Source organism: Somniosus microcephalus, chromosome 5, assembly GCF_052327205.1.
Source record: "Somniosus microcephalus isolate GS21.2 chromosome 5, FLI_Smic_1.0, whole genome shotgun sequence".
NCBI classification, from domain to species: Eukaryota; Metazoa; Chordata; class Chondrichthyes; order Squaliformes; family Somniosidae; genus Somniosus; species Somniosus microcephalus.
The window spans coordinates 79776242-79791421 of NC_140991.1; the positions used below are offsets into that span (position 1 = coordinate 79776242).

Genomic DNA, 15180 nt, shown 5'->3' on the forward strand with positions numbered 1-15180 from the left:
AAGCCTGTCAGAGCGACTCCTGTATTCTTGGAGTGGACGTTGTTGAACAGCGGGCGGGCTGGCAGACGGAAGCCTTCGGTCTGGCGTGGATGCAACGGGAGGTCGACCACGTCGTGGTAGCTGTGCAGTCTCTACTGGCCGGTCGATGTCCAGGTGTGCTGGTTTGAGACGGTCAATGGATATGTGGTCAGGTTTATCACCGATGTCTACAGAGAAACTCTTGTCGCCTGTCTCCAGTGCGCGAAAAGAGCCTGTGTAAGGGGCCTTGAGCCGATCCCTATGGGCATCATGACGAATGAATACAAATTCAGCATTCTTCAGCTCCGCTGGTACGTGTGAAGATGGAAGGCCGTGATGCGAAGTTGGGATAGGCGCAAAAGCCCTGGCTGTTTCCCGGTGGCTGCTGAGTTGTTCGGCTGCGGACCACGGCTCAGTTGGAAGCGGCAGGAAATCTCCCGGTACGTGGAGTGGCTGGCCGTACACGAGCTCCGCGGCGGACGATTGCAGGTCCTCTTTGTGTGCCGTGCGGAGACCCAACATGACCCACGGAAGCTTATCCACCCATCCGGCGCCTTGGAGGCTGGCCCTCAGCGATGTCTTTAACGATCTGTGGAAACGTTCGCACAAACTGTTTGCTTGCGGGTGATAGGCCGTGGTGCAGTGAAGCTTGGTGCCGAGACCCTGGGCCACAGCGTTCCAGAGCTCGGAAGAGAACTGTGGACCGTGGTCTGAAGAAATGTGCAACCCACGAGGAGAGGAATGCTCTGGCGACATCAGCGGACGTAGTAGATGCCAGAGGAACTGCCTCTGGCCATCTAGTAGTACGATCGACCATGGTGTGGATGTGTGTGAACCCCTGCGACGGTGGAAGCGGCCTGACAAGGTCCACATTGACATGATCGAATCGACGTTCTGGTACTGCGAACGTGGCCAATGGGGCCTTAACGTGACGTTGCACCATAGACGTTTGACAGACGATGCAGGTGTTAGCCCAGTCGCAGATATCCTTATGCATTCCTCTCCAGACGAACTTAGCTGACATTAATTTTTGAGATGCCTTCACGCCAGGATGCGAAAGCCCATGTATGGCGTCGAAAACTTTGCGGCGCCAGGTGACTGGAACGATCGGGCGGGGATCTCCCATGGAGACATCGCAGAGTAACGAGGTGCCTGCAGCGTGGAATTGCACAGCGGTCGGTTGGAGGCTAGAGGTGTCGGTGCGATACGCCTGTGTTTCAGGGTCGGATGCCTGATCGGTAGCCATGAGGGCATAATCGATGCCCAGCTGGACCGCCCGTACGGTCACGCGAGAAAGGCAATCAGCTACCAAGTTGTCCTTGCCAGCTACGTGTTGGACGTCTGTCGTGAATTCTGAAATGAAAGTTAGCTGTCGCTGCTGTCGAGCCGACCACGGTTCGGCAGTCTTGGCCATGGCAAAGGTCAGTGGTTTGTGATCTACAAACGCAGTGAAGGGACGTCCTTCTAACAAAAAACGGAAATGGCGGATAGCCAGGAACAGCGCCAGCAACTCCCGGTCGAAAGTGCTGTATTTGCGTTCGTTGTGCCGGAGTTGGCGGCTGAAAAATGCCAGTGGTTGCCACGTCCCGTTGACCCACTGTTCCTGCACAGCGCCTATGGCATAGTCGGAAGCGTCGGTGGTAAGGGTGATGGTGGCACCTGGCAGAGGGTGCGCCAACATAGTTGCATTGGCTAGAGCGGTTTTTGTGTTGTCGAAAGCGTTGTCCATTTCGACCATCCAGGCTATTGTATCCTTTCCGGGCTTGTCTTTGAGGGCCTCGTAGAGGGGCTGCATGAGTCGTGCTGCCTTGGGCACAAAGCGGTGGTAGAAATTCACCATGCCCAGGAATTCTTGAAGAGCCTTGGTGGACTGCGGCCTTGGGAATGCCGTAATTGCTTCGACCTTTGACTGCAGCGGAATTGTGCCCTCCGAAGTAATGCGGTGGCCCAAGAAGTCAATCTGTTGTAGGCCGAACTGACACTTGGCCGGGTTGATTATGAGGCCATGTTGGCTGAGGCGCCGAAAGAGGGTGCGGAGATGGCAGACGTGTTCCTCTTTGGTAGAGCTGGCTGTCAGGATGTCGTCAAGGTAGACAAATAAAAAGGGAAGATCCCACAGGACCGCGTCCATTAGTCGTTGAAAAGCCTGTGCAGCGTTCTTGAGCCCAAATGGCATCCGTAGAAACTTGAACAGTCCAAAGGGAGTGATGACAGCTGTTTTCTGGACGTCCTGCGGGTGTACGGGAACTTGGTGGTAGCCACGGACGAGGTCGGCCTTGGAGAAGATTGAGTTTCCCGCCAAATGGGCGGAGAAGTCCTGTATATGCAGGATCGAGTACCGATCGGGAGTAGTGGCGTCATTAAGGCGTCGGTAGTCCCCGCATGGCCGCCATCCACCGCCGGGCTTCGGGACAATGTGGAGAGGCGAGGACCAGGGACTATTCGACCGGCGAATAATCCCCAGCCGTTCCATCGTGGCAAATTCTGCCTTCGCAGCCGCGAGCTTGCCGGGTTCCAGGCGCTGAGCTCGCGCGTAAACCGGGGAGCCAGTCATAGTAATGTGGTGTTCGACACCATGCTTAGTGGCCGAGGAGGAGAAAGTGGGCTTGGGCAGCTCCGGGAATTCACCTAATAGGCGAGTGAACTCGTCCGGCGAGGGCAACGCGCAGGAGACAGTGTGCGACGTTGCGGAACTGCGGAAGCAAGGGATGGAGTGGAAGCTGGCCGCGTTGACCAATCGACGATTTCTTACATCCACCAAGAAGCTGTTGGCGCATATGAAAGCCGCGCCGAGGATGGCTTGCGAAACCTTGGCTGTAATAAATTCCCACTGAAACCATTGCCCGCCGAAGCACACCTGGACCTGCCGTTTGCCAAAGTAACGAATGGCCCCGCCATTAGCTGCCACGAGGGAGGGGCCGTGCATCCCAAACTGAATATCGACTGTTGAGGCAGGAAGGATGCTACACTGCGCCCCGGTGTTGCATAAAAAGCGCCGGCCTGAGAGGGAATCTGTAATGTAGAGGAGCATCCCGGAATTTCCAATCGCCATCGTGGCCGCAGAACGTCCCTCAGACTCGGTCCTCCTTTTCTGGAGTTGCTGCTGGTGTTGATGTCGGTTTTTTTTTAGGCGCGAAACTGCAGGGAGGGCGGCAGCCTCTGACTTTCGCGCCGCAACGGGCGTGGTAAAAACACAAGCCGGGGGATGGAGGCGTCGGGGCGGCGTTCGCGGGGGTGGGGTGCCTCGTGGTGGCGCAGGATTGCTGCGTGACCGCATAAATCGTATCTGCTTCTGCAGCCAGTGCTGCGCAATCTGTGGCTTCCGATCTGGCGAGGGCAATTTGAACCTGCTCAGGTAGTTGACTCAGGAACAACTCCCGAAAGAGGAAACATTGTGGTTCTGAACCAAGGAGCGTGAGCATCTGGCTCATTAACTCAGATGGCTTGGAATCGCCAAGCCCGGGCAAAGCGAGTAGCCGGCGGGCATGCTCCACCTTCGTGAGCCCGAAGACCTGTATTAACCGCACTTTAAGAGTATTATACTTGCTGTCAACTGGGGTTTTTTCGAGCAGGCTGATGATCCGTGGAGCTGTCGAGTGCTGAGACCACGTAAAGGTAACGGGTCTGATCCGCAACGATGTTTCGGAGATCGAATTGTGCTTCTGCTTGGACGAACCAGGAGGCCGCCTGTTGTTCCCAAAACTGTGGGAGCTTCAAAGCCACGGAGTTCGCTTCCATGTTTCGTCGCGCTTCGCTTCTTCCGCGAAAATTGGTCACGAAAATTCGGGGCCACCACTGTAGGAATGGCTAGATTCCTAACTAAAGGACTGAGGTCGAGTCAGTCTATCAAACAAACGATGTTTAATACTAATCAACAGAGTTTAAAACGAAAACACAGGAGAACTAAATTACAGGTCTGTACTCTTTGCTGGCTCCACGAGGACTGGCTAGGGCGGCTCCCCAGCCTGATGTCATGACGTCATCATGTTTTCCCGCCGCTGGAGGATCATGTGATCAAGTCATCGCGTTTGGACTCATTCTTAAAGGGACCGCGCTATGTACATGCAATGATATGAACAAAGATACAGATTCATTCTGTAGCTAATAATTTGTTAAAGATAATTATGTACATTAGGTCAGAGTCCCCCTGGTGGCTCCGCCACAATACTATAAAAGCTCCGACCTCACAGCTGATCACTTTTCTCAGGCAGAAGCTGTTGCTGACTACATTGCCAGCACAGATTTAACTTTCTGCAGGCTGCAAGTGTTTCCAATAAAGTCTCCATCCAGTGTCAACTCAGTGGAAGAACCTCTCTCACCATTGATAGATTGCTTCTGTCAACTCAACTCGACCTGCCATCTATTCCATCAGCATGGGTGCCATTTATACTGTCTCACTTTGGTCTACAGAATCGGACCATGATGAGCTCCAACACCAGCAGCACCAGGCACACCAGCAGCACCAACAACACCAACCTTCGCTGCAATCATCTGATGCTGCACAGGACAGAGGGCATCAGCACCCGAGCACATTGCTGCCCGGGAGGCCAGGGATGACCTCATCATGTCCAGATTTACTTAACTTTACGTTGTACACACATATGGCTGCCACGTGCTGTGCCAGGTTGGCACCACCCCACAGCAACATCATAAAGGATCCCTACAATGACCAAGCCACTCCTTTCACACTGGCCACCATTGCTGGAGGTTCCGTTATGTCTCACCAGTCACTGCAACTCACTAAGCCACTTCCAAAGGTGCACACAAATGTGTCCAAGATGACAAAGTGGTGAAAATAAAGATTTTAATGGTTGACACCACATTAACGGAATCTTGCCATTAACATTGACTAAAACACTCAAGTGGCTACCCTTGTGAATCTACTTGTGTGTCATCTTTCCCTTCCACTCCATCCAGTGCTGGAAGGAGCACTTCGAAGATCTCCTTAACCACAACTCTGTCTTCGACATGAATGTCCTCAACTCCATCCCACAGCATGCTACCCGCCACCATCTCAGCACAACCCCAACCCAGCATGAGGTTGAAAAGACCATCCGACAACTGAAGAACAAGAAGGCCTCAGGAGCAGATGGAATCCCCGCCGAGGCACTAAAGCATGGCGGAGAAGCACTACTGTCGCGAATTCATGAACTCATTTCTCTTATCTGGAAGGAGGAGAGCATGCCAGGGGATCTCAGAGACACCGTAATTGTGACCATCTTCAAGAAAGGTGACAAGTCCGATTGCGGTAATTACAGAGGAGTTTCCCTGTTATCTGCCACAGGGAAAGTCATCACAAGAATCCTCCTCAATCGCCTTCTCCCAGTGGCCGAAGAGCTCCTCCCAGAGTCACAATGCAGATTCCGCCCACTAAGGGGCACAATGGACATGATCTTCACCGCACGTCAATTACAAGAGAAATGCAGGGAACAGCACCAACCACTGTACATGGCCTTCTTTGATCTCACAAAGGCCTTCGACACTGTCAACCGTGAGGGATTATGGAGTGTCCTCCTCAAATTCGGCTGCCCTCAAAAGTTTGTCACTATCCTCCGCCTGCTTCACGACGACATGCAAGCCGTGATCCTGACCAACGGTTCCACCACAGACCCAATTCACGTACGAACCGGGGTCAAGCAAGGCTGTGTCATCGCACCAACGCTCTTCTCAATCTTCCTTGCTGCAATGCTCCATCTCACCCTCAGTAAGCTCCCCACTGAAGTGGAGCTAATTTATAGAACAAACGGGAAACTGTTCAACCTCCGTCGCCTCCAGTCCAGATCCAAGGTCGTCCCATCCTCTGTCGTCAAATTACAGTATGCAGACGATGCTTGCGTCTGCGCTCACTCGGAGGCCGAACTCCAAACCATCGTAAACACCTTCACCGAAGCATACGTGAGCATGGGCCTTACACTAAACATCCATAAGACAAAGATCCTCTACCAACCTGCCCTCGCCACACAGTGCTGCCCCCCGATTATCAAAATCCACGACAAGACATTGGACAACGTGGACCACTTTCCATACCTCGGGAGCCTACTGTCAACAAGGGCAGACATCGACGACGAAGTCCAACACCACCTTCAGTGTGCCAGTGCAGCCTTCGGTCGCCTGAGGAAGAGAGTGTTTGAAGACCAGGACCTCAAACCCGGCACTAAGCTCATGGTCTACAGGGCAGCAGTGGTACCCGCCCTGTTGTATGCCTCAGAGATATGGACCATGTACAGCAGGCACCTCAAAGCACTGGAGAGGTACCACCAACGCTGCCTCCGCAAGATCCTGCAAATCCATTGGCAGGGTAGGCGCACCAATGTCAGTGTTCTTGCTCAGGCCAACATCCCCAGCATCGAAGCGCTGACCACGCTCAATCAGCTCCGATGGACGGGTCACATTGTCCGCATGCCCGATACGAGACTCCCAAAGCAAGCGCTCTACTCGGAGCTCCGACACGGCAAGAGAGCCCCAGGTGGGCAGAGGAAACACTTCAAGGACACCCTCAATGCCTCCTTGAAAAAGTGCAACATCCTCACCGACACCTGGGAATCCCTGGCCCAAGACCGCACAAAGTGGAGGGGAAGCATCCGGGAAGGCACCGAACACCTCGAGTCTCTTCGCCGGGAGCAAGCGGAAGCCAAGCGCAAGCAGCACAAGGAGTACACGTCAACCCAAGCACCCCACCCACCCGCCCCTTCAACCACCGTCTGCCCCACCTGTGACAGAGACTGTAAGTCCTGCATTGGACTCATCAGTCACCTGCGAGCTCATTTTTAATGTGGAAGCAAGTCATCCTCAGTTCCGAGGGACTGCCTAAGACTTCCACGTGCTTCTACGAGGTGCTACCCCTGTGGCTTCAGCAGAGGTAGAGGCAGCCTGCTCACTTCCCTGCTGTGACTGCTTAGACACTCTTGGCGGACGTCCTCTGGGTTTTGGAGCCTCTGATGGCCCCGCCAAAGTCTGCTCCTACTGCGACTGTGCAGAGGCAGACTTGGCCATCGCGATCCGAGGAGCCATCTGGGGCTCTGATTGAGGGGGTGGCAACGGGGTAGAAATGTAAGTGCTTTGAGAGGAGCCCACACTTCCCTCTCCCCTCTTACCATCATCCCGCTCATGGACCACCCACATTTCCCTGCTAGCAAGGAGCTGGAGAGCACCTCGCTGCACATCAGTGGGGCCATGAAGGCCCACTTCTATGCTGACATCCCTCCTAGATAGGCGGTCTATGAGCCTCTGCCATCTATGCTCCATAGATAGCCATCTATTATCCATAGTCATCTAATCTACATAGATAGCATGTGCTCCTGTGAGTGGTGCATTAGTTGCTCCATGCAGGTGGCCATCCTATCCATGGAAGAGCCTACAGTCACTGTTGCCTACGACACAGTGGTGCTCATGTTGGAGATGGACTCCTCTATTCTCAGAACATTTGTAAACATCGCGCTCGCAAAATCTGTCAGAGCCTCCTGCACTTTTTCCTGCACCTCCAGGAAGGCCCTCTTTCTGGATGGCCCCCGAGGCTCAGCGTGAGCATATAGCTGAGCAGAGCTGGGAGCATCCTGCACCCTCCAGCGAGGAGTCTCCACTGCTGTCCCTGTCTCCACCATCTGCTCTTGATCACTTGTGATGGACCCGGTGACAACACTACTCTATCTGGCGTGGGACCCACCGAGGTGTGTGTCTCTGCGCTGGTGCTGGGTGCACTCATGTCTGGTGACACTGTGCCCTCAGAGGCTGGAGGCTCCTCTGAGGAGTTGTCTTGCTCTTCCTCCTGGACAGGGGCGGGCTCTTGATGGGCCTGTGGGAGAGTAAAGAGATGAGTTAGATATGTCATATCAAGAATGGTACAGATACCATTATGCACTTGATGACCATTCACTGGCTGCTGACATCAGTCCCCATATGAGTGACTGATGTATTCCATGTGGCTGTATGAGATGTAATTCTGTCACCAGGTTGCTGAGATGTCCCCCTCTCCCCATCTCCCACCTTCAGCTGCTTGGCCACTCCTGAGACTTCTAACGCAGCCTCCACTGCTGTTGTGAGAGCCACAAATGATGGAGGCCCACCTCCAGTACTCTCCCTCTCCCTCTTATTGCGCGCTCTCTTCTCCTGCAAGGAGCAAAAGAGAAGGTTGAGTGAGAGTGATGGAATGAGTATAGGGAAAGGATAGGTTACATCATTAAAAGGAGATTATGATTGAATTAGGCTGTCAATGCCAAGTGGCCTCCTTGTGTGTTCTTAGTTGGTATAATTGCATTAGGATGAGGGTGAGTGTGAGGGGTGGCTAATGAGATGGGGATGTGATAATATAGATAGAGAGGGATGGGTGGACATGCAAGGTATGTTGGTGTGAGTAAGGATGCGCAGGAGTAGGGTAGGGAAGGCAGAGTGATGGGAATGTGATGAGAGGCACAGCAGGATGAAGTTGAGTGGGGCTTTGTACTCACCTTTCCAGATCTAATGAGATAATTGAAACGTTTGCAGCACTGCACCCAGGTCCTCCTGAACACATCCCTGCTGTAGACCTCCTCTGCAATTTGGAGCCAGACTCTTTTTTTCTCCTGGGGAGGTCTCTTCTACCCATTGGAAGGGAAGAGGACCTCCCTGCGTGCTCTGACTCCCTCCACACGGATATGGATGGAGTCGTCGGAGAACCTGGGTGCCTCTGTGCAGCCATTTCTCCAACTGTTTGGAGCAATGAAAACCTCCAGTGTGCTGCCTGCACACTCCTAGATGAACCTTCAAATGCAATGTGGCCATGGCCCCATTAAATATACCAGCTGAAAATGCGTCATGGATGATGTCATCAGACCCGCACCATTTAATTGGGCCAGGTAACGTGCAAGGTGAGCTTAATAAGGCCCATTATCGGAAACTCGTTTTCTGTAGCAGGATGGAAGCAGCAACGGCGTCACGGCCTGCTATGCTGACCACCCGCACCCAACCGCCCAGGTACAGAAAATTCCAGGCAACGTGTTTCTATGCATACCCGCATGGGTCCTAGCTATGCCTGCCTTTTCGTGGGCTATGTGGAACATTCTTTTTTCCAGTCCTAATCAGGTCCCCTCCCTCACCTCTTTTTCCAGTACATTGATGACTGTATCAGTGCCATTTCCTGCTCTCGCCCTGAACTGGAAAATTTCATTCACTTTGCTTTCAATTTTCACCCTTCCTTCACCTTCACATGGTCCATCTCCGACTCTTCCCTTTCCTTCCTCGATTTTTCTGTCTCCATTTCAGGGGATAGTCTATCAACAAACATCCACTATAAGCCCACTGACTCCCACAGCTACCTGGACTACACTTCCTCCTACCCCACTTCCTGTACCCCTATTCCATTCTCCCAGTTTTTCCGTCGCATCTGTTCTGACGATGCCACCTTCCATACTAGTGCTTCCGATATGTCTTCCATTTTCCTCAACTGAGGATTCCCCTCTACTGTGGTTGAGGTGGCCCTCGACTGCGTCCATTCCATTTCCCGCACCTGCTCTCACCCCTTTCCCTCCCTCCCAGACCCACGATAGGGTTCCCCTTGTCCTCACCTTTCACCCCACCTCCACATTCAACAAATCTTTTCCGCCACCTCCAGCATGGTGATCCCACCACCAAACACACCTTCCCCCCTCCTCTCCTTTCAGCATTCCGAAGGGACCACTCCCTCCGCGACACCCTGGTCCATTTTTCAATCACCCCCAACAACCCCTCTCCTGCCCACAGCACCTTCCCATCCAAGCAGCGGCAGCGGTGAGAGGATAAAGAGCGGCCCGAGAGCGGACCTGAATTAAAGCAGCGGCAGCGACGAGAGGATAAAGAGCGGCCCGAGAGTGGACCTGAATTAAAGCAGCGGTGAGAGGATAAAGAGCGGCCCGAGAGCGGACCTGAATTAAAGCAGCGGCAGCGACGAGAGGATAAAGAGCGGCCTGAGAGCGGACCTGAATTAAAGCAGCGGCAGCGGTGAGAGGATAAAGAGCGGCCCGAGAGTGGACCTGAATTAAAGCAGCGGTGAGAGGATAAAGAGCGGCCCGAGAGCGGACCTGAATTAAAGCAGCGGCAGCGACGAGAGGATAAAGAGCGGCCTGAGAGTGGACCTGAATTAAAGCAGCGGCAAGAGGATGAAGAGCGGCCTGAGAGCAAACCTGAATTAAAGCAGCGGCAGCGGCGTGAGGATAAAGAGCGGCCTGAGAGTGGACCTGAATTAAAGCAGCGGCGAGAGGATGAAGAGCGGCCTGAGAGCAAACCTGAATTAAAGCAGCGGCAGTGGCGAGAGGATGAAGAGCGGCCTGAGAGCAAACCTGAATTAAAGCAGCGGCAGTGGCGAGAGGATAAAGAGCGGCCCGGGAGCGGACCTGAATTAAAGCAGCGGCAGCGCGAGGCTCTGATTCAAAAACATCAAAGAGTGACATCACAGGAGAGCAGGTAGGTGATTGGTTGGTGAGTATTACATCTCTTTTTTGCTCTCTAAGTTAGGGAAGGGGTTAAATTAAGAGCTGAGAAACTGTAACTTGCTAGTACTTATTAAATTAATAACTTAAACTAAATAAAATAATCAAACAATCAACCTAAAATATCAACTGAATAAAATGTTTAAACTAATTAATGAATAAATAAAACAAGGTTAGAGATGGCAGGGCAGGTGGTGTGTCATAACTGCAGCATGTGGGAGTCTGTGGAGAACATCGTGATCCCGAGCAACCACAACTGCAGTAAGTGTCTGCAACTCGGGGAACTTCGGCTCAGAATTGTTGAGCTGGAGTACGAGCTGCAGACATTGCAATGCATCAGGGAGGGAGAGAGTTACTTTGTTCCAGGAGGCAGTCACACCCTTTAGGTTAAGTAGTACTTTATAATTCGTCAGTGGTCAGGGACAGGAGGGTATGACTGCGAGTCAGGAAGGTATGGGAACCCAGGATGTGGTGATGGAGGAGCCTCAGCCCTGGACCTTGTCCAACAGGTACGAGGTACTTTCTACCTGTATGGATGAGGAAAAGGACTGCAGGGAGGATGGGCAAACTGACCACGGCACTGTGGTACAGGGGGCCATCCAAGTGGGGGGAGAAGAAAGGAATGTGGTAGTAGTAGGGCAGTATAGTCAGGGGGATAGATACTGTTCTCTACAGCCGTGAAAGAGTCCCGAAGACTGTGTTGCCTGCCCGGTGCCAGGGTTAATGATATCTCCTCGCGGCTGGAGAAGAACTTGGAGTGGGAGGATCCCGTTGTCGTGGTCCATGTAGGAACTGAGAATGAGGTTCTGCTAAGGGAGTTTGAGGAGCTAGGGTCTAAATTAATAAGCAGAACCACAAAGGTAATAATCTCTGGATTACTACCTGAGCCACGTGCAAATTGGCATAGGGTCAAGCAGATCAGAGATTTAAATGCGTGGCTCAAAGAGTGGTGTGGGAGGATGGGGTTTAGATTCATGGGGCACTGGCACCAGTACTGGGGAAAGAGGGAGCTGTTCCATCGGGACAGGTTCCACTTAAACTGGGCTGGGACCAGCATCCTGGCGAATCGAATAACTAGGTCTGTAGATAGAGCATGCCATGCTCTATATAGGTGTTTATAGGTGTTGCCATGGGTACCCGCATGGGTCCTAGCTAGGCCTGCCTTTTCGTGGGCTATGTGGAACAATCTTTGTTCCAGTCCTACTCGGGTCCCCTCCCTCACCTCTTTTTCCGATACATTGATGACTGTATCGGTGCCGTTTCCTGCTCTCGTCCCGAACTTGACAATTTCATTCACTTTGCATCCAATTTCCACCCTTCCCTCACCTTCACATGGTCCATCTCTGACTCTTCCCTTCCCTTCCTCGACTTCTCCGTCTCCATCTCTGGGGATAGGTTATCGACCAATATTCACTACAAGCCCACTGACTCCCACAGCTACCTGGACTACACTTCCTCTCACCTCGCTTCCTGTAAGGACTCTATTCCATTCTCCCAGTTTCTCCGTCTCCGCCGTATCTGCTCCGACGATGCCACCTTCCACACCAGTGCTTCAGACATGTCTTCCTTTTTCCGCAACCGAGGATTCCCCTCTACCGTGGTTGACACTGCCCTCGATCGTGTCAGTTCTATCTCCCGCACTTCTGCCCTCACCCCTGCCCCTCCCTCCCGGAACCATGATAGGGTTCCCCTTGTCCTCACCTTTCACCCCACCAGCCTCCACATTCAACGGATCATCCTCCGGCATTTCCGCTACCTCCAAAGTGATCCCACCACCAAACGTATCTTCCCCTCCCCTTTCAGCATTCTGCAGGGACCGCTCCCTCCGAGACACCCTAGTCCACTCCTCTATCACCCCAAACAGCCCTTCCCCTTCGCCACCTTCCCGTGCAAGCGGAGGAGATGGAACACCTGCCCCTATACCTCCCCCCTTCCCACTGTCCAGGGCCCCAAACACCCCTTCCAGGTGAAACAGCGATTTACTTGTACTTCTCGCAATCTAGTATACTGTATTCGCTGCTCACGATGCGGTCTCCTCTACATTGGGGAGACCAAACGCAGATCGGGTGACCACTTTGCGGAACACCTCCGTTCAGTCCGTAAGGGTGACCCCGAGCTTCCGGTCGCCTGTCATTTTAATTCACCGCTCCATTCCCACTCAGACCTCACCGTCCTTGGCCTCTTGTATTGTTCCACGGAAACTCAACGTAAACTCGAGGAACAGCACCTCATCTTCCGATTAGGCACTCTGCAGCCTTCCGGACTCAATATCGAGTTCAACAATTTCAGATCATAACCTCGGCCCCTATTTCATTTTTTCTTGTAATTTTTCCACTCCTTTCCCCCCCCCCCTTTTCTTTTGTTTCTCTCTCACACCTGGCAGCTATCTCTTGCCCTGCCAGTACACTTTACACCTAATCTCAGCCTATTACCATCTCGTCTAGCTTCTAATACCTTTTATTGTCTCTTTTACTTCGTTTCTTTTATTCTTTTGTCTGATCACAGCCCTGCCTCCGATCTATCTTTTTTTCCCAGTTTTGAAGGGTTCGACCCGAAACATCAACTCAAATTTCTCTCCACGGATGTTGCCTGACCTGCTGAGTTTTTCCAGCATTTTCTGTTGTTATTTTTAAACTTCCCTTTTGTTCTTTGCTCCCCTCCCCCTTTCCCTGCCCGTACTTGCTTAAAATCTGTTACATTAAAAATCTTTATTCGAAACGCAAACACTGGTAGGTTCATAAATGACACTGGCATCACCTCCTACCCCACCCCCTCAAAAGACCTTACAATGTAACATTAAACCCGCTACTGTATTGTAGCACCGCTGAACCGATAACAAACTGCGCTCAACGTACAGGACGCTTGTTTCCACCATTGGCGTTGCTGGTCCCTTTGATTGGCTGGCTTGAGGTGCAATGATTGGATGGTGAGGGTGATTGACAGCCTGACGTACCCTGCCCGCCTTTGATTGGCTGGCTTGAGCTGCAATGATTGGATAGTGAGGGTGATTGACAGCACGACGTGCCCTGCCCGCCTTTGATTGGCTGGCTTGAGCTGCAATGATTGGATGGTGAGGGTGATTGACAGCTCGACGTGCCCTACCCTGCGGTGATTGGTTGTTACTCTTGCTGTTCCATGGCTGCTGGAGGAAATGTCCTTTTAAAGCCAAAGCGTTAGGAAATGTAGGAATTCTTCTGGTCTGACTGAGTCTTTCCGGTTGGGTGTGATCTGGGCTTTGGTATTTGGAGAATTCTCCTGGAGTTCCAGGTAAAAGAAAGAAGTTGCAGTTAACGAATGCTTTATTTTGTGTTGAATTCCCTTTCTCAGGGCGGTTTATAATAGACGGTAGAGCAAGGTTAGAACAAAATGGATTGTTTTTCAACTGTGGGGTTAAAACAAATACATCGCAAGAGGCCCTGGTTGCATCAAGCAGCCAAGTTGTTTATAGTTAAATATTTAAAACTTTTGAGCACTTTGGTTCACGATTTACCTTTTGTCAATGAACAAACGTGCTGTGATATCGTGTAATGGGGATGTTTACTTTATTTCGCTGTAGACAATGTCGAAATCACTGAAGAAACTAGTAGAAGAATGCAAGGAAAAGAACCAGGCGGACTTGGATTTGTGTGACAGGGGAATCTCCAGTATGCTGGATATTTCTGGACTCTGTAAGTTTTTCTTCACCTGTCACTCTTTGTAATAATTATTCCATAAATGGCAACTGGGGTTTGCTATCTTGTTGACAAAAACTGCACGCCAATCAACAAGCCCTTGCTCACTCTTCAATACATGATCCGAACCTAGAACATTTTGTGTCACTTGGTTATAGAGAGTTATAGGGTGTGTTGCATAATTTAAAACTTAAAATTAAAGACATGCAACAGAATTAAACTCAGTTGCTTTCTGTGATGCTTACTGGGCAAAGTATCAAGGTACTGACTGCCTTCCCACCGTCAGCAACTGCTACATTATCCCTGTTTCTTCATGTTTCCATTCAGTATTGATTTTTTTAAATTGGTGATGCTACAATGATGTACTTGCTCTCCATATATAATGAACTCTGCTTTATGCCAACCTGATGATGAGAGGGTTATCTTATGAGGAGAGATTGTGTCGAATGAGCCTATACTCTCTGGAGTTTAGAAGACTGAGAGGTGATCTCATTGAACCATAAGATTCTGAGGGGGCTTGGCAGGGTAGATGCCGAGAGGTTGTTTCCCTTGGCTGGAGTGTCTGGAACTAGGGGTCATAATCTTAGGATAAGGAGTTGGCCATTTAAGACCGAGATGAGGAGGAATTTCTTCACTCAGAGGGTTAAAAATCTTTGGAGTTCTCTGCCCCAGAGGGTTGTGGATGCTGAATCATTGAATATATTCAAGGCTGAGATAGATATTGGACCCTAGGGGAATCAAGGGATATGGGGATTGGGCGGGAAAGTGTAGTTGAGGTCGAAGATCTGTCATGATCTTATTGAATGGCGGAGCAGGCTTGAGGGGCCATATGACCTACTCTTATTTCTTATGTTCTTATGATGTACAGCTCCACCCACATGTTTTAAATTTGTGACATAAAAAAGGTAATTTTTTTTTTGCTGATTTCAGGAGAATGCCTTTTAACAGCCTGTCTGCTAAATCATACACAAAAGTAAATTCCCTTTTATACTGGGAACATTTAACCAATCAAGTGAAGTAGATGATACGCTTATCAATTACTTCATAAAAGG

The 15180-nt window shown here is 51.3% G+C and overlaps 1 protein-coding gene across 2 annotated transcripts in view; it reads left to right on the top strand.

Annotated features, from left to right (window-relative positions):
* Positions 1-13583: 13583 nt before the first annotated feature.
* rsu1 (Ras suppressor protein 1) overlaps positions 13584-15180 on the top strand; it is a 180339-nt gene continuing 178742 nt past the window's right edge. Inside the window, exons 1-2 of one of the 2 annotated variants that reach the window (XM_085987873.1) lie at positions 13584-13724; positions 14014-14125. In XM_085987873.1, coding sequence (XP_085843999.1) covers positions 14017-14125 — 109 coding nt within the window. In that variant the 5' untranslated portion in view covers positions 13584-13724; positions 14014-14016. Of the gene's footprint in view, positions 13725-13791; positions 13813-14013; positions 14126-15180 lie in introns of those variants that run through there. The other variant, XM_085987874.1, reaches the window with a different exon arrangement.